General features: G+C 39.6%; 2 protein-coding genes and 1 non-coding gene across 3 annotated transcripts; 1 reads left to right on the top strand and 2 right to left on the bottom strand.

Annotated features, from left to right (window-relative positions):
• Positions 1-289: 289 nt before the first annotated feature.
• LOC115735510 (GTPase Der) lies at positions 290-9,487 on the bottom strand. Its single transcript, XM_030666779.1, has 12 exons — positions 9,023-9,487; positions 8,637-8,713; positions 7,696-7,779; positions 7,307-7,600; positions 5,426-5,565; positions 4,281-4,368; positions 3,668-3,850; positions 2,363-2,524; positions 1,776-1,969; positions 1,394-1,544; positions 959-1,118; positions 290-785 (listed from the first exon to the last, which is right to left on the bottom strand). The coding sequence occupies exons 1-12, from the start codon at positions 9,387-9,389 to the stop codon at positions 718-720; spliced, it is 1,968 nt and encodes a 655-aa protein (XP_030522639.1). The 5' UTR covers positions 9,390-9,487; the 3' UTR covers positions 290-717.
• Positions 9,488-10,300: 813 nt separating this feature from the next.
• Positions 10,301-10,382, bottom strand: TRNAS-GCU. The gene has a single exon. It is a non-coding gene; the product is annotated as a tRNA-Ser (tRNA).
• A 6,851-nt stretch (positions 10,383-17,233) lies between these two features.
• On the top strand, positions 17,234-22,097 carry LOC115735376 (dicarboxylate transporter 1, chloroplastic). The gene is made up of 3 exons (XM_048283810.1): positions 17,234-18,442; positions 20,107-20,328; positions 21,296-22,097. The coding sequence occupies exons 1-3, from the start codon at positions 17,339-17,341 to the stop codon at positions 21,656-21,658; spliced, it is 1,689 nt and encodes a 562-aa protein (XP_048139767.1). The 5' UTR covers positions 17,234-17,338; the 3' UTR covers positions 21,659-22,097.
• Positions 22,098-24,380: the final 2,283 nt, after the last annotated feature.

The raw sequence follows: 24,380 nt of genomic DNA, 5'->3' as shown, positions 1-24,380 counted from the left end.
AATCAAATGGACATCCTTCTTTTCCTCTTGAACCGCACGACACAAACAATTCAAAATTTTCCTTTCAGAAAAAGGGGAAGTAAATTTCGGGCCCAAAAAAAAAAAGCATCCTTTTTGTGGCCAACAATCATCCAGATTGTTGAAAAGAGGAAGTTGTCGATTCCCACAATGTGTCCTAAATTAGACAAGACCTTGATGCGAGAACCACACTTCCGTGGTCTCAGCAGCATTAGGTATTCACCGACCATCAAAAGATCACGTCCGCTTGGAAAACCAAAATGAACAAATCTATTGTCAATGCAGATAACTCGCTAAATGACATTGGAGGTTAATAACCAAAGAAGTTTCCCAAAAGCAGCATTTCAAATGCTTCTTCCTAAAGCGTTTGTCGTATCATAAATAGTATTGGTCCAGAACACGGAGAACCACTTTACAACTTTTCACCACCACATAATAACACTCCCACTGGCACATGGTGAGCACGTCTATAACAAGTATGCATGCGCACGCCCCATGTATATGGCTTCCTTGTTCTAATCCTTTCTGGGCACAACCTTCACTGCCATCAGAAGAACAACCCCAAGCACGAATCTGTTCGCGAGGCAGGATAAACAATGTCGTCGACAGCTAAGACTTCGTACCTAGCTTCTCTAGGTTCAACAATGCATTTAGCTGTCGACTAAGCTTCTGAAGTGCAGCTTCCAAAGAAGAATCTGTTCAAGTAGCAATGGCCAATTTTCTATCTGGAGCGGCACTGGCACCCTGTGCATCTGTTGAAGCCCTCCCTGAAAAATCAATCAGCACCCATCCAAATTAATTCATGCTTTACCTCTCTCTCTCTCCCTCCACACCCACCTCCACACGTGCACGGGGGCGCGCACACACCCCACAAACAACCCCCACAAACCCACCCCCAACCCCCTCAATTATCATCAAATACTCTTCTACATGTACTAACCTTTCTCCATTTTCTTTCTGCTGCGCCATAGAAGCCGAATAGGGGTACCTGAAAACCCTGCATCTGATCGCAGTTGCTTCTCCATAAACCTCCTGTATGTCTCGGGGAAAAGTTTGGCATCATTTACAAAGAAAACAAATGTGGGTGGCCTGATAGCAGCCTGCCAACACAAAAATTCATCGCATTAAGATGAATTGAGACTGAAACAACCTTGGTTCTAAGATGAGACTAAATTCTGTTAATGAGCTTCAGCATTTATTACTGCGTACCTCATGATTTGCTAAAGTAGCAGCATCAGTTTGACGAGCTTTAGCCAAAACATGACAAATTGCTAGTTGCTATAGTAATAAACACGCTGACAGCACTAAAAAGATATACCAAGGTTGTCTAGATGATAAACACAAGATAATTCAGCTGCCCTGCTATAGAACGAACCTGAGTGCAGTAATAAACCCGCCCCCTCTTTCCACCACGCGTCCGTGGAGGTGCTTTAAAAGCCACTGCTTCCTGCACCACTTGATTCAGTATAGCAGTGCTAAGCCTTCTTGACCTCTCCTTTTCCACCGTGCCTGCAGCAACAATGATCCTACAACAGAAATTTGGGTTTTTTACCATACAATGAGCAGGATTAATTTTTTTACCAGCAAAATTGAGCAGGATAAACTCCAGATTTCACTTTAGTACTGATTGTTTCATTTGCCTAATGGGGATATTTTCTAATTCTGCAAATACACTTTTATATCAAACATTTACGGTAAAGTTGCACACAGAAAAAGAACATCTGATTAGATCAAAACAGCATGGGGTTGGAACCTACTTTTCAACACTGTGACCAGCTATTGCAGTTGAATAAACAATTGGTGCCCAATCAAGACTGCGAAGCTTCTCCCTAACATCTTGCTCATAGTATGTTGCAGTTTGCTGGTTTTTATTGGGTATCGTATCCCACTTATTCACAACGATAAGGCAACCTTTTCCTTCCTTTTCTATCCTCTCAGCAATCCGGTAATCCTACAATAGTTGACAAAAAAACCACAAAATGGTCATTCTGATGAATTCAACTAAAACCTTATGTAGATTAACACACCCAAATCAATGTAAATACTGAGAATAATCAGCCAAACTAATCACAATCACAACAGAACTTCTCAAAAACTGCCCACTGCATAGGAAACTACACTGATTTTAAGAACTCAACCTTTACCATACCTATTGCAAGTCAAGTTTAGCAGATTATTTGGTGAGGACATGCCCATGTCGCACTCGACAGTCGCATTATAGAAGATTTCAGCTCCTTTATTCTATGAAGTTAAATATGAAACGATTAGCGACTTTTGACTAGCGAAGAATCTGTTGCACTACATTGCCTCACATATATCAGTTTCTTGATCTTCATGTAAGTACCTGCTCCGTGATACAAGCCATTGCCTCAATGACAAGAGCAACCACGTCAGAACGACGGATGGCGCGAAATGCTCGGTTGACTGATAATGCCTCTGTTGTACTGCCTGATGAAGCAACAGCTGCTCTTCTCCTGATTCCAGCTGTATCAATAAGCTGGAACTTCTGAAAATGATAAGAGTTAATTGTTGGGAGGCTGTAAATGCTGTTACATCAACTAATATTCTCGATTGCTATACTAAAGCAGTGAGAGTTTCATGATTCCACCCCTGTATTCCTTAACACCACCATTGCTTAGCAACTCTTTGGCTCTAGTTATGAATTAAAAAGCTCTGTCCCGTAACTCTCCATTCTTAACTTAAATATGGAGAAGAATTCGGAGTCGTTTGGCTCTGGCAAGAGCTTTGGCAGCGAACATGTGAACTAACATGATCTACAAATAATCTGAAAGGAAGGCCCCTCTTGATCATCTCATTGAGGCTAGCATTGAATACCTAAGCTATAGCAGTCATCCATGAAAGGCACAAAACAGAAAATTCATGAAGCGTGTTTATTCATCAACATGTATGAAGCTGTGACAAGGTCCATAACGTTCTCCAAGATTTATGAGTGAGAGCTAGTGGTGGTAATTAAAAGCATTGTGTAATTAGATTATTAGGTTGCTTTGCTAGTGAAATGTGGTAGTAGTAGCAGGAATTAGTACCTTGGAATTTCGATCAATAAATTGCTTGGTTATCTTGAAGAGGTTGACAAAAGCAAAATGAACAATTTGGAAGCATGTGGAGTCATGGAAGTAGCTGAATTCCTTGAATCACATAATGGGGGTGGAAATATCTCAATGTGATTCTCAGGGCAAAATCAGACATTCAAAATGAGCAGACGAGAAGTACTGAGAAACAAACTCACTCTAGTTGGAAAGAAAAACCTCAAAAAACTAAAAGCAGACTTCTACTTAACGTATACTTCCCCATCATATATGTTTGCAAGGAGGGGAGACGAAAATTAGGGTAGAAAATACACAATTTGAAATATCCACTCTTCTCCTAAAATAAAATCCAACTTTTCCCCATTTTCCACGCAAACTTTCATTCCACCCCTTTCCCCTCATTTCCAAACATAGCATAAGTCCATGAATGCTTTGTCTGACATCCATTCAAATCATCAAGGAACTGATTGTTTGATGATTGCTGAAGGAACTTATTCAATTTTATCACCCATAGGGATGCACAAAGTTACTTAACAACAGACTAAAATTATGAAGCAATTACAATGCTTGATATACAGATGTGCAACATACAGAGATCATACCTGGCCATCTGCTCCCATAAATTCAGTATCGATAGCATCGCGGGTGGTTCCACTGATTGGGCTAACAATTGTTCTATCCTCTCCAACCAATGCATTCAAAATGCTACTTTTACCCACATTAGGACGGCCAACAATAGCAATTGCAGGAACATAACTTTCTCCTTCTTCAGAATTCTCCTGGCCCTAATTTTTTAGACGTAAAATCCACAACGATGTCAGAACAAATTATATTTGAGTGCACAGATCTTTAGTCTCTGTATCCCCTCACATTCATCACCTGGTGAACTCACAAGTCAATTAGGAATATGAAACTACACAATTTTGAATGTCTTTAGTACCAAAAGCATAGCGTTCCGTAAACTCCTCTCATCAAGTGTAAGATGTTGATGAAGACCTAAGGTACCGCTCTTAATTTTACCTATAGGTATCACTCTTACTTTTTCAAGAGTTGACAAACTACAGAGATTTACAAGAAATAAATCTGGCCTCAGCAAAACCCCATTGATTATTCTAAAGACAGAAGTTCACTGTCAAAGTTTGACAGATCTGAAATGCCGATCACAGTAATATATGGGACAAAACAGCACGAATGCACCACCTATAGGATACAAACCTCGATCTTTTTCAGGCCTGAGCAAACAAGATCAAGAAGCTCCCCTGTACCACTCCCAGATATAGCAGAAATAGGAAGTGGTGAAAACCTGAGAGGGGAAACCAAAGTTTATTGTTAAATTTCCCAGAGACAAAGAGAAGGAAACATTACTATTATATCAAAAATAGCATTCAATGTCCTAGAGACAGAAAAATGGAAGATGACTGAGCAGCTTCCACTTTTGGCAGGAATAAATGTAGAGCATCCTCTAGTGCATAACTCATAGTACCAAACACTAACCCAAATGTAATGTGTCGATCATATTGTTTTAGTCTAGAAAACACACTTCTTATGACATGCACACGATGAATGACTTCAGTATGAAGAGTCAACAATAGTGACAAAGAAGGATAATCATACAAACTTAAGCAAAAGGTGTTTTGGAATTCGCTGATCCGTCCAACATCTATTCTTTCACTTAATTGCAGACAAGTCACCAGCTACTTAAATGAAGAAGCTTTGTTAAAAACTCCAGACTGTAGCTCACAGCAACAACAGTCTGCTGCAAGTGCCATTTGTTTAGTTTCCTCAACCAATAGGTCGTTGCTTCCACTGGGAATGCATCTGCTAGAGCTTTGTGTCGTTGGCACACCTTTCAAGCATTACACCAAGCAATTCAGTGGTTATAAGTAGATATCAAATTTTAGCAGCTTTAAGTTTGATTGTCGTCTCCAATTAAAGTTTTTTTTCTCTAAAAATGATACTCGTCCACCCCCTCCTTCCCTCTTCAGGAGTTTGTGAGTCAACATCTTAAATGAAGTTAACATGTGAGGCATCAAGAAAGTTCTTCCCTTGGACAAAACGTTTGCATGAAAAACAAGAGTTTACTAAACCTAGAAAGAAACCTGAAACCGAAACATCGGTTTCTGTGTAATAAAACTCAGTACCTTAATCAGTTTATTTGGTAAGATGCTTGTATGGTGCTGGAACTGGAAGAGACATCAATGAATGAAAATTGAGAAAGATGATGAGATAGACAGGCTTGGTCAAAATATAAAATTTTCCTTTTACTGAACACTGCAAAATCCAGCATGCAAGTGTCACCCAAATAGAAACATTTGCTACATGGAGGCCAAAACTTCTAGTTTGAGAGGACATAAACTCACCCCAATGACCAAAATTCAGCTGCTTGCAATATTCCTTTACGAGGCGATTCACACTTGTTTACTGCAAGTATTATATACTTATCAGAGTAGTTCTTTCTCAGCCAGTCAGCTATCTCCACATCAGCTGCTGTCAGACCCGCCTGTCCAGCTTTTAAGACATCAGAATCTCATCCACAGCATTTTTACCTCACATGTGGAACAAGGTGGATAAAATATCAAAAATTAGGAATTCTCTCACTAGTTATTTGTAGAGAAGAAATGTACTAAGTTTGACAAAAATAACTGAGTTTATGAGCTAGGACATTGAACCTCATGCTGATGATATAAGTCATTAGTCAGATCTTGAGCAATCACAAGCCAAATGATTGGACATCAAAGGGCGCTTCTGGAGATTATATTCGAAGGAATAAACAAATATACATCTGTTCTTATACACCGTGATCTCCTTCATTGGAATGCCAGTCATTTGTTACTGTTTTTCACAGCACAGCATCTTACTAATCTCAATTAAAGGATTTCTCTGGTTTTTATAATAATGAGTGTAAATACTAGCTTTGATTGGCTTCAGACCAGGGACTGGACGATCCAGTAAGGTGCCGTAATATTCAGAACCACCGACAGAGCTGCAAGCACTTATTAACAAACTTGAATGGATGTAAGGGCACCAAGCACTCTTACAGTATTATGTTTCACAAAAGTATCATGTTTAATCTAGAGAGCAAAGAGGTTCTGCATGAAACAAAGTTAGAAAAGTGACTTTGAAGTTAAACTTTTTATTATTTCCATTTGTCATTTTCTGAAGAAGAGGATATATGTTATAGTTTGATCCTGCATCTAAGAAACCAGCAGATCTTGGGTATTTGGGAACACCAATAGGCACAAAATGAAAGAAAAAAACTTGAAAAACTATATTGCACTTTGACGTGGAAGCATAACAATGCTTATTGTCTTAGAAATATTGTCTTTTCCCCTATTTATGGATATGGCAAAAAATTAAGAATTGGTCCGTTGACTAATTAGAGAATGTGTGTATATTATATATAATAAGACTAAGGAATTCTTTAGAATATTTTAAATAGAGCTCATTGGAGCATGATTAAAAGGAAGAAAGAGTAGAAAGAAGCACAACAGAGAGTATATCATAAGTAGTTCAAATAAAGCTAGTGAATATGTCTAATATTCATAGAAAGAATTTCCTAGATTATAGTCTCATATGATACTAAAATCCTATTTCCTTGATTACATTCCCATATGATACTTAAATCCTATTCAGATTGGGTTCTCGAATTTTCTGAATAAATCAGCCTGCTTAGGAAGTTCAGGTTTGAATTTGAATTTTGATTAAATTGGAGTGAACTAAGTCTACTTTTATTTACTCATGGTTGACCACATGTATTGGCTCTCATTCTAAAAAACACTGCTCTTGACCAGACCAATAAAGTCATAATATACATAGAATCCCATTCATATGGTCAGTTCAAACTTCATCAAATGATTATATATTCATGAACAAAGGAACTAGTTAGTTTTCCTCTGGGGCAAAGATTTAGAGAAGAACAACTTGGTGACTGGAAGAAGGCTATCAAATTTGTAGTACCCGAAACCTCTTTTGCAAATTTCTAGAGCAAACTTAATCAAAATTGTTCCATATCGACCTCTCAGGTAAAAAAGTTTCCCCCAGATAAACTATCCACATAGGATATTTTGCATGAAAAGGACAAAAATAGGTTTTTTGGTTGAAAGAATACAAGCTGAAAAGATCAGAGTGATAGATGGTAGATTATATTAGAAAAGAGCCTTCCAAAAAGTGCTGCCAAATTAGTAAAGAAAGGAGACAAGAAACTAATAGCATCTAAAGCAGCTGAAAAACTCAAGTAGCACCTGGCCATCAACAAGGAATATGACAACACTTGACTCCTCCACAGCCGCAATAGCTTGTTTCTCAATCATGGTAGGCATCCTGGCAACAGCAGCCTCCCTTGAGGCAAGTGGTATCCCATCCATGCCTATGGTGGTGGTAATCGCTAAGTCTTCCATAACATCAGCCTGTGATTTTGATATTGTGAGAACTCCTCCAGTATCCACAACCATAAATTCAAAGTCTCCCCAAAAGGATCTCCCATACAAGCGATCTCTAGTAACCCCAGGTTCATCCACCACAATTGCCTTATTCCCCTGTCACATAAATAATTGACAACTGTACTAGTCAAAGCACGAAAGATAAAGAAATGTAATCAGAACGTCAAAAGCTTGAAGCAATCCTAACTTACCCCAACAAGGCGATTGAAGAGTGCTGATTTACCCACATTAGGCCTTCCAACAATTGCCACCCTTGGAAGAAGATGATCAGGGATCTGCAGTTTGAATTTGCAAATTAGAGAATTTAGGATTTCAACAGCATGCAAACTCACAGATGCACATACCAAAACATGGCTGATTGATATATGAAAACATGTCTCTCGAGCCTCAAACAATGGAACCAGCACAGACATATTACAATCGATTGTTATTCTTCCTACAAAGAGCAACATTTCCTCCTCTTAAAAAGAACACATGAGAGAAAGAGTTCAACGCCTATCAGCACTATCCAGTATTCCCTCATCATAAATGATATTTCTTTATTGGACCACATGGTCATATATGATCAGCACGCTCATAAAGGGATAAAACATATTCCAGATAATTCAATAAAGGGATTCATTCTTTAGTATGGAATGTTAACCCCCTGTTTTTTCACTCAGAGGACACACTTAGAAGGGGAATTGCAACAGATATTGAAGTTGAAAATGCTAGACTTATCAAGACTGGTTTACGAAATTGCTGGTTCTTCAATATAGCCAATTTGTTTAAAGGGCCACTCACAGCCTCCAACATCACTTAGTAAACCAATCTTGTAAGATAACCTTAGGAAGTCTATCATTGCTCATTTAAGTTTCATCACTCTTAACTACAGGATCTTTCTTTACAAGTGAAACAGTCTTGTATTTCCTGCAATGCACAAATGTTAGTATCTCCTAAACTTCAGCTTCATTGTCCACGATTAGCATAAGTAACTTTGTTGATGTATCGCCAAAAAGAAATTAAGTCGTGGTTCATACTGCCGCAACAACTTATCAACTACAGAGCAAATAACTACCACCTATGTTCAAAAGTAGTGCTCCGTCTCAGGATTTGACTGAATAGTACGTTACCCAGAGAGAAAGAGTCTTACAACATTTCTTATAGCCCGTTTACCCCTTTTCTGCTTTCCGGTAGCTTCCTTTTGCTCATTCCCCTCGTCTTCTGTCACTGAGAAACAATTTTTCAAAATTAGGCAAAGCCGCAAGGCACTTGTTAAGCACAATATATAACTTCGTATCAAGTTGCAGAGTACGTCCACACATCCTCCCCTTGTCTGTTGGAGTTCTCAATGCCACTCAACACAGGAATTTAAGCAAGTTACGATCTCGACATTTTCAAAGCTCAGCACAAACTCAAAGGAAACTAGAGCCCCTCACCTGAAGGCCTCACGCACGGAGCCTGCATATATCTACGAACGAACGACGAACGAAAAAAAATGAAGGAAATAACCATAACCACAAGTAAGCGAGGACGCACCGCTTCTCAGCTCGCGCAAGAGAGAACGTGAGTACTCTACAACCGCGTCCCTGGCCTCTCGCTCGAGAGCCTCGACATCGACTGAACCGGCCCCTTCGCCACCGTCCTCTTCGTCTCCTCCGCCTCCAATCTCGACATCGGAAAACTCGTTGCCGACGCAGCGGGAGCGCGAGTTCGGCGGAGCGGAGTGAACCGTCGCTCTTCTGCGCGAATTGATGACGGCGATGGAGATAGTCGAGGGAGAGACCGCAGGTAGGAGGGGCGAGGAGAGAGAAGCGGGAAGAAGGACAGAGCGAGGCCGAAGAACGGAGGTGTCGGGGACTGGGAGAGAGCAGGCGCTGAAGACGAAGAGCTCGAAAGCTGGCATTCCTGAACAGAGCAGCGAGATAGCGCGGGGGGGAGGGGTTTGGCCGTTGCTTCGCGAGACGAGATGAGACCAGGATGGGTTTTATCCGCTTTTCCTTTTGTTTTCTTTGGTCGATATCCACTTTTTTCTCACTCGTTTGTTTTTTATTTTTCCCCTTTTGTTTTGTCCATTTTTCGGTTTTCTCATGAACTTGTGTTTTTCTATTTAAATTGTTCTTTTTAGTTTGCCCCCTTTTTGTTTTTGAAAAGGAAAATTGAGGCGTTGTTGATGATGCTTTTACTTTTCGTTTATTTATTTTTTGAATTTTTACCGTCGGGTGTAATACACGGTGATTCATCTTCAAATTCACGCGGCCTTTTTGAAAATGAAAAAATCGATGTGGCAGTCAATCGTAACAAATTAATGGAAAGGGCGTGAACTCGGGAGGTATATCATAGTAAAGCGGACACGATGCTGACGAGGTTGTTCGCATTCCGGCGTCACATCCCATCGCCCATCGATGGGAACGTGACGCCAGCTTCCTCCTCGACTCCGCACATGCCCAGGCCCGAGTCCCGTGGAAATCCAAAGAAACGACGTCAGGTCAAGAAACCACCTCAAAGGCCCGCCTGGCCCTGGGCCACGTCGCTGCGGACGAAGTAGAAGAAATGGGAGGAGCGAGCTCTGCACGAAGATGTCTGAGGCGTGACAGGAACTAGACCAGACCTTGAGGGCGTGGGTGAAGGTGCAGTGGTTGTGAGAAGATGGGCGGTGGCGGAGCATCGCGGTGTGGATTTGCGACGGAGCGAGGGATTCGCAAGGGCGGGCTCAGGCGGTGGGGAGGGGATTGGACGAAGCGGGCATGGATTTGGCCGAGTTAACTCCGTCGGAAGAGGCATGGACGGAGAAAAAAGAGGGAAAAAGTACGATAGCGTCGCCTGAGAGATTCGAACTCTCGCGGGGAAACCCCATGTACTTAGCAGGCACACGCCTTAACCACTCGGCCAAAGCGACACTCGTGCTTATAAGGTCTCTCTGTGTTTATTTATTCCTTCCAAGAAAAAGTTCTTATAGATTCTTTTTTTTTTTTTTTGGATCGAATATAAATCCTTTTTTTTTTGTCGGATAATATGAACCCTTTCAATGAGTACAAATGTAGATATGTGGATTTTCGTGATTTCATAAAATCCGAATGATATTTTGAGATTTTTCAATCATAATAATAGTTTTTGCAAGTGAGAATGCATGGTAATGCAGTTTATGACCTAAAGATAAAGCAAGATATTATGCAATTAATGAAGCACTAGGCCCCAACTCAACGTGAGAACATGTAAGAACCAGCCTAGTTAATTCGATCCCTAGTGCCACACTCAATTTTTCATGATTAATGAGTATGCTTTAGTTCCGATTGGGGCGGTTCGAGATAAAACCGGTTTTAAGATTGTTAGAGATAATTAGGGATTCTATATGATAATTTCTTATTTTGTTATTAGTTTTCCCCCAAAAAAAGAAGAAATTATCATAGAGAAACCCTAATTATCTCTAATAAAGATCAAGTCCATGCAAGAGTCTTTTCAAATCTTGTTTTTTCCCACACAACATGGTCTTCAAATCAATGCATAGAGTAAATTCTAAATTACCCATCAATCCTCTTCGAATCGATTCCAAAGTACCGTGTCATGTCATATTTATGAGATTTATACGCAGAGTCTTTCTATTGACTTCATCTAAATTTGGCAAATTGGCTCAAGACAGTCGTATCGCATATGTCGATGCGCTAGGGACCTACATGAGAGCCATTTTGGTTCTCCGATTTTGTTCCATAGAAAAAAAAAAGATGAGAACCATGTTTAGTAACATAAATGATTATGGTTCTGATTTTATTCCCATAATCAGTTTTAAAGTAAAATCCAGAAAAAAAAAAGTTGGTTTTGGAAAAAAGAATCACTTTTGAGAATCATAAAACATAATGAAGTTTCATATCTCTCACCTTTTCCTTTCAATTCTCTCCTCACTTTTCCCTCAACCCAATAAAAATAAAATAAAAAAAATTATTCTAAAAATTGGAAATAAAAAATCACAAAAAATTTAGAAATTTCCTAAAAATAGAAGAAGCTTATATTAGACTAGTTTGACCTCGTTTTCATAAATTTAGGCCTAAATTTCCTAGATAAAAATATCGTAGAAGATAAGTGCATCCAACATACGGATGATAACATATATACTCGTAGCTGTGCATTACAAAATACGACCATCCGCACGTGGAGCCGGAGCAAAACACCCACTTGGATTTAGGATAAAAGCTGCAAAATGATAGTAAAAGACTTGTACTTCGTATCAAGGATGATAATTTGATTTTTTTTTTTTATCAGTGGATAATTTGTTTATTTGGCCGTTATATTTGTATGTATTTTTGGACAACGCAACATTTAAAAAAAATGAGTTCTTAATATGGGAACTGTCACATTCTTCAATCGAACTTTAAACGTCATGTATTAAAATTTGTATTTCATTTGTGACATGCTAAAAAAAAATAATGTATTTCAAATTATTTTAGTGTGCATTGAAAACTAGTCTTTAATTTATGATGAGATTTTACAAAGCAACTACATCTTATTTGACTTAAATGAAAAAAAAAATAGGAAGAGAAACAGTTTTCGAAATAGACATTTTGTGCAGTCAAAAGCGTTCTGATTCTCTAAAGCTCGTTCGAAAACGTAAACAGAATCAGAATCAGTTTTTCGGAACATAATAATTTCCACACGCAGCCTAAAATACCCATTTGCTTGCTTTTCAACCAATCGTTGGACAGCAAACGGGTTGATTCTAATTCACCTCCCTTTCACTAAATTTAAGTCCGGTTCGCCTTCTATTTCGTGACAAAAATTAGCGAACTTTCTGGCTTCTTACAAGGGTTGTTGGGACCTTTGAGACACGTCACCCGACAACTCATCTCCGAACGGGGACCACTCAAACAGACACGGCCGGTTCCGGTTCGGGAACCGGCCGTGTATAATTCTGGTTCCGGTTCCCGGGCCGGTTCCGGTTCCGGTTCCGCTTCGGAACCGCCGGTTCATTCCGATTCCTTTTTAATAATAATTTTTAAAATAATAAATAATAAAATAAATATAATAAATTATAAATTATAAAATACAATTAAATTGTACATTGTAATAAAATATGAGAAAAAAAGAAGAAGAAGGAATGGGCTTGAACTTAATGAATTATCATTAAGCGCCTACATATCTTCTTGGGGATAGAAGAATCAAAGCCCATGTAGTTCTTTTACCTTTGAGAACCCCAACTTACCTCATCGTCAATCGTCGCTACCCGTTGTGGTACCCGTGGCGGTGGTATCTCCAACATCATCGCTAAAAAATTCGTGTTCACGATCTAACTCTTGGTGTCGATATTTCGCCCTCGTCCAATCGCCGACACAAGCTTGAGCTTCCACAGAGTCCGGGCTTAATCTTGAACGGCGAGAGTCCAAAATTAATCCTCCAGAACTAAATGCTTGTTCAACTGCAACCGTTGAAGAAGGGGTTGTTAATATTTGACGAGCGATGAGGGCGAGAACCGGATACTCGATTTGGTAACTCTTCCACCACTTCAGGATTTCGAAATATGTACTATGTTCTGCATCACGAAACTCAAATTGAGTGGTTAAATATTTTTCTAATTCAAAAATACTACCTGTTGCCCCTTTTTTTTTTTTTTTGCCTACTCTTAAGCATATTATACCCTCTACTAAGTGAACTACCACCTTCGCTACGTGAGGTAGTAGATTGTAAAGATCCAGAATCACTTAAACCATATCTACTATAAAATTCTCCATATAATGTTACTATAGATTCTTTAACATGTCATAATATATTTGAAATATCTATTGAATCATCCAAATGTAAACAATCATGATAATACACATTCAAATAATCTTGTAAACCGTCTAATTTAATACGTGGATCAAAAACAATATCAACTAAATAGACAAGAGGAATTTGCAAATAATAATGCAACCATTTTTCTCGCATTACTAAAATAGTTCGACCTAATTCGGTATCATTTTCATATTCACTAAAAACATTACCAATATTAACACACTCTATTAAAAATAAATGCGTTGTAAGATAATAAATACCAGATAAAGTCTTAGTAGCATCATTAAAAATTTTCAAAATATCTAAAATTTTCTTGCAAACGTCCCAATGTTGAGGAAGTAAAATAATTTCGGGAATATTTTGTGAAATAAACATACATAATAAATCTTTATATTCAAAAGTTTGCCGAAGCAACTCGTACGTAGAATTCCAACGAGTCGGAATATCTTTTGGAAATCTTCTTGCCCTTCTCCCATTTTGTTTACAAAATTTTCCCCATGATTTCATACAATGGGGACGACTCCATAAAAATTTAATTGCACTTTTTATTGGGGCGAGAGAAGTGTCAAGAGTTCGTAAACCATCTTGTACACATAAATTTAAAACATGACAAGCACATCTAATGTGAAAAAATTGTCCGCCAAAAGTGAGTTTGCAAATATTTTCTAATTCGGGAATAGAAGCGGTATTTGCGACGGCATTATCAAAACCAATTGAAAATACTTTATTTATTAAATTATATTCTTCTAAAACTTGCCTAATTATTCTATAAATATTATGAGCCGAATGGCTTTCATCAAAAACTCAGAATGCAATAAGTCTTTTTTGAATCATCCAATTGTCATCTATCCAATGACACGTGACACCCATATAAGAATGAATTTGCCAAGGATCACTCCAAATATCGCTACCTATATGCACATGTCCATTGAATTCCGCAAAAAAATTTTCTAAAGATTTTTTTCCTTTTTTATAAAGATGAAAAACTTCGTGTTTAAGAGTATTTTTTGGAATAGTTGGCGCTTGCGGAACCAACGCAGTATTTATCAAATATTTCATATTAAAATTTTCACCAGTATTAAACGGAGCATGATCAAGGGCAACATATTCACCTAATGTTTGTTTGTAAAGTGCTTCAGTGAAACGAAATAAAGGATGAGGATTAGAAGTGGCGTACCCGGAAATTTGTTGTTGCGTATTGTCGATCCCCGCTTGCGTTGGATGTTTTTTTGTCAAATGCCGACGGAATGTTCCATAGCCGTCTCCTTTCGTAAATTTATATGTTTGCGAACAATATTTACATTTTACATTATACTTACCTTTGACTTCATCACGTACCTTGTCGAAGTGTAGCCACAAGTCCGATGTATTATCTCGGCCCTTCCGTTCCGGCTCATTTGCCGTTGACGTTTCTTCAACACCGGTGGGAGGATGAAGACTTTCTTGTGTTGGGATGTGCTCGACGTTCGGAATCGGGACACGGTTGATATTATCGTCGTCGTCTTCCCAACTTGCATACTCACGAGGATCATATTCGGGAATGGGATACTCGGAATCTCCCATAGTCATCTTGCCCTTGTCGGCATTTACGCTTCCACTTGCCATTTTTGAGAGAATTGATCGGAAATCCGATTGAGAGAATTGAGTCGGGATTGAGAGAATTGGGAGAATTTGAGCGATTTGAGAGGATTTCAGAGAGAATTCGAGAGATTGTTCGGAGAATTTGTGACAAAAATGAAAGAGGAAGCATATGTATTTATATGCAAGAATTATTTTTATTTTTTATTTTTTTATAAAGCAACGGCCCAAAGGAGTAGCGGGGGGGGGGGGTTAGTGGCGGGCCCGGGGCGAGAGCCCAACGGCTCTCTACCCCCGGGCCCCCTTTTTTTTTTTTTTTTGGATGGTTTCGAACCGGCCCGGAACCGTGGGCCCGGTCAACGGGCCGGTTCCGGGCCCACAGGCCCAAATGGCCCCCTCTACACTCAAATGCCCCCTCCGAGAGCCGTAATTTAGAACGGGAGTCTCTGTGGGCCCTGCGGCGGCCCAACGAGAATTCAGCCTTCGGTGGTCCTCACACCGACCCCATGCCCATTTTCGTCATTTCGCATCCAGCCCGGAGAATCTTTGGTTAATACTCCGGTCTACGGTTTGTCCGATTAAACAATTTCGCGTTTGAATTTTTATAGCTCTTACATAAAATTGACTTATTTCTCTCTCTTTCTTAGACCCAACAAAAAAAAAAAATTTCAAAACATTTTATAACTTTTTATTATAAATTCGTCTAGAAAAACGAGTTAACAAGAAAATATTGTAAAAATAAAACATCTTTAAGTTGCATGTGTCAATAATGAAATTATGTTTATTGATTAACTTTTCCCAAACAGTAAACATGGTTAAAATTTATTGTCAATATCACGAAAATCTCAAATCGGTACACATATACCACATTTATACCAAATTAAATTTTGTGTCTAAAAAAAAATTGAAAATAATATACATGTGCCACATTTAGCTTCCATCAACTTTTGGCATTAAATTATTGAGCTGGAATGACACGTGGCAATAACTTAGATTACTTTATAAGTCCGCGTGAAAATTCATATTTCTCTATTTTTTGTATTTTATTCTTATTATTTTTTATTAAACGTGTAGTTTTATCAACTGGTTTTTTTTATTCTTTTTTTATGTTACCCATAATGCTTGAGCTTTAATACTCAACTTCGTCTTTTTTTCTTCTTATTTTTTTTTTTCGTCCAAACCAATATCTTTCTCTAATTCGTTAATTTCTTATTTCACTCAAGCGTGCTCATCACTACAATCTTCCTATCCTCCGTTTATTTTTTGTATTCACGCTCGGCAGTTGGCACTGTCTTTTTTCTTCCATTCACATCCTTCCAACTAAAATTAATACGATGCTTTGATTAGCCCTCATTTGGAAGTCCATAAGAAAACAAAGTTTATTCTACAAGCATGCTGCTTGGGATCTTTGAATTTAAATATTAAATCGCTTATTCGTCTAATAGCTTAAGCTTTCGAACAGCTTGACAGTGTTATCACAAAATCTCACATGATATTAGAGCGTAATGTTTTGACTTCAAATAGTTTTAGAACAGTTGGTGCTAGCTATAAAGACTAAACTAAGCATGAGGGGAGTGTTATAATGTAAATATTAATCAAATCGAAGATGGACACAATATTACTTGGTATCTTTCAGATCGAACACTTGAGACTAGGCACAAAGACCAAACTAAACTGAAGATGGGACGCACTACTACTTGATATCTTTCGAATCAAGCCGAACGAGTTCAACAAGCAAACCCAGCGAAAGAAATAAAAATAAAAACAAGAAGAATACCATAGTTGAAAGAGAGGAGAGATAACGAGCCCTGACTGTTTGAAAACGAGGCCTAATTGAAGCAACAAAGAAGAAAATGAGGAAACTGAGTATTAAAGCTGGAGCATTCAAGAAAAATAAAAAAGTAAAAAGATAGAGAAATATGGATTTCTATACGGACTTGTCATGTCATCCGAGTTAATGCCACGTGTCACGAGGAAAGCTAATAAATAATAGTAAATGTGTTGTGTGGGCATGAAAATGAGATTTTTAAATTTGGAATTAGCATAGGTTTATGGTTTGGATTTTTGGCATCGGAAAATATAAATCGAAAGAGTCGGAGAGTACCGTCACCTGGGGCACGCTTGCCCAAAAGACCTTTATACCCCGCACATAGTTTTCATTTTTTTTTTTTTTTTGGGGTCGAACGCCGCACATAGTTTGTATAAGGCCAATTCGGAACCCTTTTGCGGCTGCGGACATTTCAACGCGCACGGGCCACCAGACGGCATTCCCAAAGCCACAATCCCCTACAACGCAAAAAGAAAATTCCGAAAAAGGCATATTCGTCAAACCATCTCCACCGTCGGATTGAAAGGTCAGGACCGTGATCTGTCCGTCCATCTCACTCGATAAATTCAACTTCCCCCACCAGACTCCTCAACAGTCCCAACAGCTTCCATTTCTTCTTCGATGCTCTGAGGCACAAAAACGGTGCGCAGCGACTCTGCGACTGAGCAACACAGAGAGGAGGAGGAATGGCGTCCATAGCTCTCACATCCTCTTGCTCGCTCGGGTTCGGTGCTCACCGTCCGTCGCTGAGATCGCGCTCTCTCAAGCCCACCGTGCTGCTGACCTCCTCCCTCATCTCCAGATCCGCCGAGAATCGCGCGTTCCTGCTCAAATCGAACGCCGCCCGCCTCCTCTCTCCTCTCCGGAATTCAGCTTCCAAACCTGGAGCTCACCGGAGCTTGGCCGTCAAAGCGGCCGCGTCGGCCCCCGGGACGGCCGTCTCTCCGCCGGCGCAGCCATGGCAGGGCGCGGCCATGACGCCTCTCCTCGCCTCCATCGCCACCGGGGTCATCCTCTGGTTCGTCCCCGTCCCGGCCGGCGTCTCGAGGAACGCATGGCAGCTGCTCGCGATATTCCTGGCGACGATCGTCGGAATCATCACCCAGCCGCTGCCGCTGGGCGCCGTCGCGCTGATGGGGCTTGGCGCTTCCGTACTCACCAAGACCCTGACGTTCTCCGCTGCCTTCTCCGCTTTCGGTGATCCAATCCCGTGGCTGATCGCTCTTGCTTTCTTCTTCGCTCGTGGATTCATCAAGACCGGCCTGGGAAACAGAATCGCGTACCATTTCGTTAAGCTCTTCGGTAGCTCTTCTCTGGGTTTAGGCTACAGCTTAGTCTTCAGTGAAGCGCTTCTGGCGCCCGCCATTCCCTCGGTCTCTGCCAGAGCGGGAGGGATATTCCTCCCTCTGGTTAAATCACTCTGCGTCGCATGTGGCTCGAACGTCGGGGACGGGACTGAGAACAAGCTCGGGTCATGGTTGATGTTAACGTGCTTCCAGACTTCGGTGATTTCCTCAGCGATGTTTTTGACGGGAATGGCGGCAAATCCCTTGAGCGCGAACTTGACCTTCAACACCATCAAGCAGACAATTGGGTGGACTGACTGGGCGAAAGCCGCGATCGTGCCTGGTCTGGTGTCGCTGATTGTTGTGCCTATGCTTCTATATGTGATTTACCCGCCCACAGTGAAGAGCAGTCCAGATGCGCCAAAACTTGCGAAGGAGAGGTTGGAGAAGATGGGGCCAATGAGCACAAATGAGAAGATCATGGCAGGGACACTTCTTCTGACGGTATGATTGTGGGACTTTTAACACCTATTCATTTATTTCTCAGTTCGTTAGTTAATTATTGCTAAAGTAACCAAAAGTCTGATGAGCTCTCATGTGATTGCTTTAGAGAATGTTTGACTTTATCTGCCAATACTAATACTAGCAAATTGTTTGTTTTTTATAACAATCGAGGAACAAAATTAGTACCACCATCTTTCAAATCGGAAAAGCTGACAATAGTAAAAGTTTTGTTCAGACAGTGGATGTTCTCTTTTACTGGAGATCGAGAACAATTTTCGAATTTTTAAGATCGCAGCTTTCAACCTTATTTACTTACAGCCAGCGAAGTTCTTATTTGTGCTCACATCATAGTAAGGCTACTCCTTTGCAGACTTGTTGTCTCGGGAACTTTCATCAGGCCAAGTTCAATAAGTTTATTCCTTTGCTAAAATCAGATCGATGGAAAATGGCATTTTGCAGTCTTTCCATAAAGTATGATTGTTGGCATTCAGAATATCTTTATTGCCCAATATTATAAAAGTTTTGCGTTAGCTTCAAAATTTACTCTTTGATATTGGATGAGAGAATTACGGTAATTCTGGATAAGCGGAACTATTATTGTTCTATCAACTGCATTTTTTGGAGAAGATGGAGGACTCTAAACTATGAGTTTTTCTTTGTGATGATCACAATATACACAGTCAACGCTGGTTCACTGTTAAAGACTTGTATGAACTCGAGGAAGGGACTCTTTTATCATTGCAATATAATATACTCCAGATGAACTACAATTGACCATTGTCATGGCATGCATAAGCTTCCCAAGTATTGCTGATTTCCTCATGCATGAAGGCTCAAATTCTCAGTTGTCTTTTGGCCTTGAATCTTCAACTCTGCACTTCAACCTAGTATTGCTAGAAGTAAAACTGTTGTCTTTATTCTTTCACAAGAAAAGTATGAGATTTAAAGGTAATTGGCCCAATTATCCTTCTTTCTAATTATAATTTGAGCCTGTTTGTTAGGTTGTACAACTGGTGTGCCAGTTGATGGAAGCCTAACAGCAGATCTGGCTATCACAATTCAAGTTTTCTGGACATGCATTTTCTGTAAATCATGTACTGTGTTGTTTGCTGCTGTAGAATGCACTAGGATCACTATTCAGTCTTTGATGCTTTTGCTTTCCCTCTGGTCTTTGGCTCTCTTTTGATTTTTACTCTGTGCATTAGTATTTCGTGGCTGTTATCGCTTAGACATGTGTCATAATGCACTTTGTGGAGACTCAGTCATGTGATGGAGAGACGTTGTTCCAATGAATTGCAGACGTACAGACCTAAAGAAATAATACTGGTCATCTTTTCTGTTTGTGTCGATGATTGATGCCATAGTGGGGCATTGCCCTGAATTTTGCTGGACAAGTCTCCCCATACTCATAGTCATTAGGAAATTAACTATTTGGAGATAACAGTTCCTACTGCCATGGACGGTTCTTGTAGGTTTCTTTGTGAATCTGCTCTGGATGATGACGCTAGGTATCACTTAGCTATATAACTAGTTTCTATGTGTCTGAATTGCTTGTATATTTACTCTTATCTGCATGGGTTTTGAACAAGTACTTGAGACCAACATTACTTACTTGGTTGATTGTTATAATTTGTCTTTCCTGCCTACTTGTCTATTTGTCATAGGTTGGGCTTTGGATATTTGGAGGGATGTTGAATGTTGACGCGGTCACTGCTGCCATTGTTGGATTATCTATTCTCCTTATTACTGGTGTTGTCACTTGGAAGGAATGTTTAGCTGAAGGGGTTGCCTGGGATACCCTCACATGGTTTGCTGCCCTAATAGCTATGGCTGGGTATCTCAACAAATATGGCCTCATTTCTTGGTTCAGCCAAACGGTAGTTAAGGTCTGCTCTTCTTTTCCCTTCAGCAGCATCATAATTTTCCGATTTGCCATCAATATACATATGTTATACATTGTGGTAATTTTGAGATATAGCTCTTCTTATTGTGCCATCACCAATGTAAAAACAGAAGAGTTTAAGAATCAAATGCAGTACACCACCAACCCCAAATTATCTGGGAGTTCATTCATGGCTATTCATATGAGTGTGAATGCGCATATGCATTTGCTGATCTCTACGAATTCTCCTCTGGTCTCATCCTTTATAGTTTTCTGTTTTCCTTGTGCAGGATGCTTACTAACATTGGGTTTACATGTGATTTTGTCTGGCTGTGTTTATAATCTGCATGCATCACTTCATTTGAGAGGTTAATGGTGTGTTATTAGTGACCCTAGCTATAGTGCTGACTTGCAAATTATGTAAGGGCCGTTGCCTAGAATTGACAGTGCAAGCATTTTGTTCGAGTTGGTGCCTCCTTGACTAGTAATGCCTACACATTAATAGTTTTATCAACTCGACAAGGAAAAAACTTTACATCCATCTTTAGATATACAATCTGCTGTCCCTTTTTTCTTTCTCATGAGAGCGTACTCTAGATCAGTATCTGAGATGTTTCATTTAATGTATTGTGATGCACATGCTATTGGTGAAAGGAAATGAAAAATTTAGCGAAAAGGATGATTTTAGATAATTTTCAATTGCAGTAAGTTTAGATTCTCTCTGGTTGGCTTCATCCTTGTTAATCACATCTTTGGTGATAAACTCAAAGTTTTTTCTTTGGAGAGAATTTATTGGTTTGAGGAGAAGGCCCGAGTAAAGTAGTCCAAGGCAGCTCGAGCTAGTAAGTTTTTGTAATTGTAATGGATGTGTTGACAAATGTAGCCTATCCTCTGATTCTGAATGCAAGATAATATTTTTTTTGAGCATATGGCGTAAGCTTCGCTAATGGAGAGATGCTGTGCTTTTGCAGTTTGTTGGTGGGCTGGGTCTTTCATGGCAGGCATCGTTTGGCATCTTGGTTATTCTTTATTTCTACTCCCATTACTTCTTTGCCAGTGGAGCTGCTCACATTGGTGCCATGTTCACCGCCTTCTTGTCCGTTGCAAGCGCTCTGGGGACTCCACCCTACTTTGGAGCCATGGTGCTAGCCTTCCTCTCTAACCTTATGGGCGGCCTTACCCACTATGGCATTGGGTCAGCACCTGTATTTTACGGTGCTAACTACGTGCCCTTAGCCAAATGGTGGGGCTATGGATTCCTTATTTCTGTCGTTAACATTATCATTTGGCTCGGAGTCGGAGGCATTTGGTGGAAGGCCATTGGTTTGTGGTGAGGAAATAGCGATGGGAAGGTGCTCTGCTCCAAAAATGGTTAGAAATTCCTGATTCTGTTTCGCCTCAAGCTGCGATTTTTCCTTTACTGCCTCAGAGACAGGCGTGTTGATTTTGCTTCACATTTTCCATAAATTTTTACTCCCATCTTTCGATGGTCGTGGTGGACCCTTTGGTGGGGAGGATGGTGCAGGAGTTAGGTCTACTTGAAGGCAGAAACCAGAGATTGTAAGTGAGAATTTTTGACATATTGAAAGGAGAAGAATTCTTTTCACGAAATGATAGCCGCCCGGATGATAATACTTGAATGTCTCTCCTTGATTTCACTACCTCTTCATTGGATCGGATCCCTATATTTTGTGATTTTTTTTTTTTCAGAGTGTCGGAACCTCCTGATTTGAGATTCGAGAGTAGACTGACATTAATTTACCTACTTGTTCCCAGCGAAAATGTTGAGCCTCAGTTAGAAGCAGTGGTCCCAGACTTCTTAGGTCCTCGTGTTGATGGAGTAGCGGATTGCGACTTGGTTGAATGTTAAACCGGAGTGACAAAGTGTCACGCAATTGGACTACATGAAAATAATCTCCCTCCTTTTTGGGCCAAAAAGTTGAGAAAAGAACAGGTTCGAGTGCGGTTTGGGACCCACCGCCTTCACTTGGACAGAGCATTGCCTCACGTCGCGAATCTGACATGGACCCTGTGAATGCTCACCAAAGAAATGAGAAAGACATGGACCCGTCATGGCACGATCACTCTCCTTTTAATCGTAGCCTTTCAATTTCAACTCTAGAGATAGAACCCCACACCCTTATGTGGGATGCAATGATGAGATATTATGAAATAAGATGTAGAGCACTTTGTGATTTGTTTGGAATCTCCTTTTGCGCAACAGTTTAAAGTTTGAAAGCAGACGTGGCAGTTTTTGAAGAGCCCTAGCTGTCGAACAAGGATCGGATTGTGTTGAAGTCGCGTTGTTCTGAGTGTTGTGAATTTGCATTTGGCGATTCATAGTTGTAGGGAGAAGAAAATCATGAGTACCTGTACGACGCTCATTTTAGTGTTAGAAGCTTCCTTTAGATTACTGTAAGTATCAAATTTTTTGAAAAATGATTACTTAAATACTAATTCCGATTTGCTTGGCCAGCAATTTGATGTGATATTTTTTTTATTAATATTTGGAGTTGACGTGGCTCGTCGGAGGTCCAATCAGAATAAAAAAAAAAGATAAAAGTTGAAAAAACATAATAAAAATAAAAAAATAAAAACTTAATTAGATTAAAATCTGATAAAAAAATTAGATTAGAAAAATAACAAAAGCCAAAAGTTCCAAAAATAAAATTAGATTTAAAAATTAAATCGTATCCTTCCCTTAATTTTAAAAAATAAAAATAAAAATTAGATTTAATACAAATTTGTTTAATTTTTTTTTTAAATATAAATTCTATTTGAAGTAAATTTTAAAATAGGCTTAAAAATTTGACAAAAAAAGATAAAACAATTTTAAAAGGTTGGGGGGGGTTCGAGGGGCAGGTGGCGAGAATTTTTTTTGAAACTTTTGAATTTTTTAATAATTTTTTAAAAAAATTAGTTTATAACGTGGACTTAACTTTTTTTTAAAAAAATGTCACTTTATAATAAAAATATAATTATAAATTCCACATATTAATTTTGGCCGAAATATATCGTCGGAGGCATTTAAATGATTATTTTTCGATTTGACACTCAAATGATTCGACGGAAATTTTTTGTTCTAAAGTGAATGCCGTCCACAACTTTTGGCATTTCTGATATTATTTTCTCCATAATTGTAGCACTTGAGTACCCTTAGAGCTGAGTACTAAGTGGCTAAATGGGTGCTAAATGGATACTAAATGGGTACTCTTTATTGTGATTTCTCTGTTTCTTGTAGTAAATGGGTACTCTGGGCTTTTTGAGCGCCCCACTAGTCTCATAGAGTGCGACAGTCCCCTTGCCTCACGTGCACTGGGAAATATGATTGGAGACACTAGGATCTATGCTTATGGGGTGGCCTCAAGAGAATGCGCAAGCCCGACAAATTCAACTCAAGAATGAGCGAGGAAGACGAACATGTTTACCGGTCGAGCAATCCCTTGAGGTATATCACAATCATCTTCATCGACTGGGGCAAACGAATGAAAAAAGCTTGTATGATCTATATAGATCACGCGGGTCGAGCTTTTCTCTTCATCTATTGAGATAGCATGGATCCGCGTGCTCCGATCCGTGGACCATGCACCGCTTCCCTAAATGCTCGGATAAAAGCCTAGGCTAGATGCGCATGACCCATCTAACAAGAAAAGGCTTGCAATGAAATATGTACAAATTTCTATCCCGAGGGGAATTTCGGTAGGTCAGAATATTGACTTTTGTATGAGCATATTGATGTTCTTTTGTAAAACGTATGGTCATGCAGTGACCACGATGGGCTCATGGCATCCATTGCCCACTGCGATTCTTTAAAGCCACCACTTTGTTCGGGTTCTTTGCGCATCTTTGTCGCGGCCATCGTCTTTCGCGAGAGGGGAAGACAAAGCAGAAGGAATATTCGTTCAACAACAAATCCACCGAACAATTTTGCTAACCACGCCGCGCGCAGCACCGATCCTTATTCCTCATTTCGTAAGAAGAATTACCAAAAAAACGTTATGAACCTATTTATAATTGTATTAATTCAGTCGTAAACCTTTTTCTTATCAATTAAAT

This window comes from Rhodamnia argentea, chromosome 8 (assembly GCF_020921035.1).
Source record: "Rhodamnia argentea isolate NSW1041297 chromosome 8, ASM2092103v1, whole genome shotgun sequence".
Classification (NCBI taxonomy): domain Eukaryota; kingdom Viridiplantae; phylum Streptophyta; class Magnoliopsida; order Myrtales; family Myrtaceae; genus Rhodamnia; species Rhodamnia argentea.
Note: the sequence above shows the minus strand (reverse complement) of the source record. Positions and strands in the feature narration are given on the sequence as shown.

Excerpts from the sequence above, each read along its gene's own strand:
- LOC115735376 (XM_048283810.1), top strand. The coding sequence starts at position 17,339 with ATGGCGTCCATAGCTCTCACATCCTCTTGCTCGCTCGGGTTCGGTGCT. Across the intron at positions 18,443-20,106 it reads CAGGGACACTTCTTCTGACG|GTTGGGCTTTGGATATTTGG; the intron begins GTATGATTGTGG and ends TATTTGTCATAG. Across the intron at positions 20,329-21,295 it reads TCAGCCAAACGGTAGTTAAG|TTTGTTGGTGGGCTGGGTCT; the intron begins GTCTGCTCTTCT and ends GTGCTTTTGCAG.
- LOC115735510 (XM_030666779.1), bottom strand. The coding sequence starts at position 9,389 with ATGCCAGCTTTCGAGCTCTTCGTCTTCAGCGCCTGCTCTCTCCCAGTC. Across the intron at positions 7,601-7,695 it reads TCTTCAATCGCCTTGTTGGG|GGGAATAAGGCAATTGTGGT; the intron begins GTAAGTTAGGAT and ends TTTATGTGACAG. Across the intron at positions 5,566-7,306 it reads TATTCCTTGTTGATGGCCAG|GCGGGTCTGACAGCAGCTGA; the intron begins GTGCTACTTGAG and ends AAAGCTGGACAG.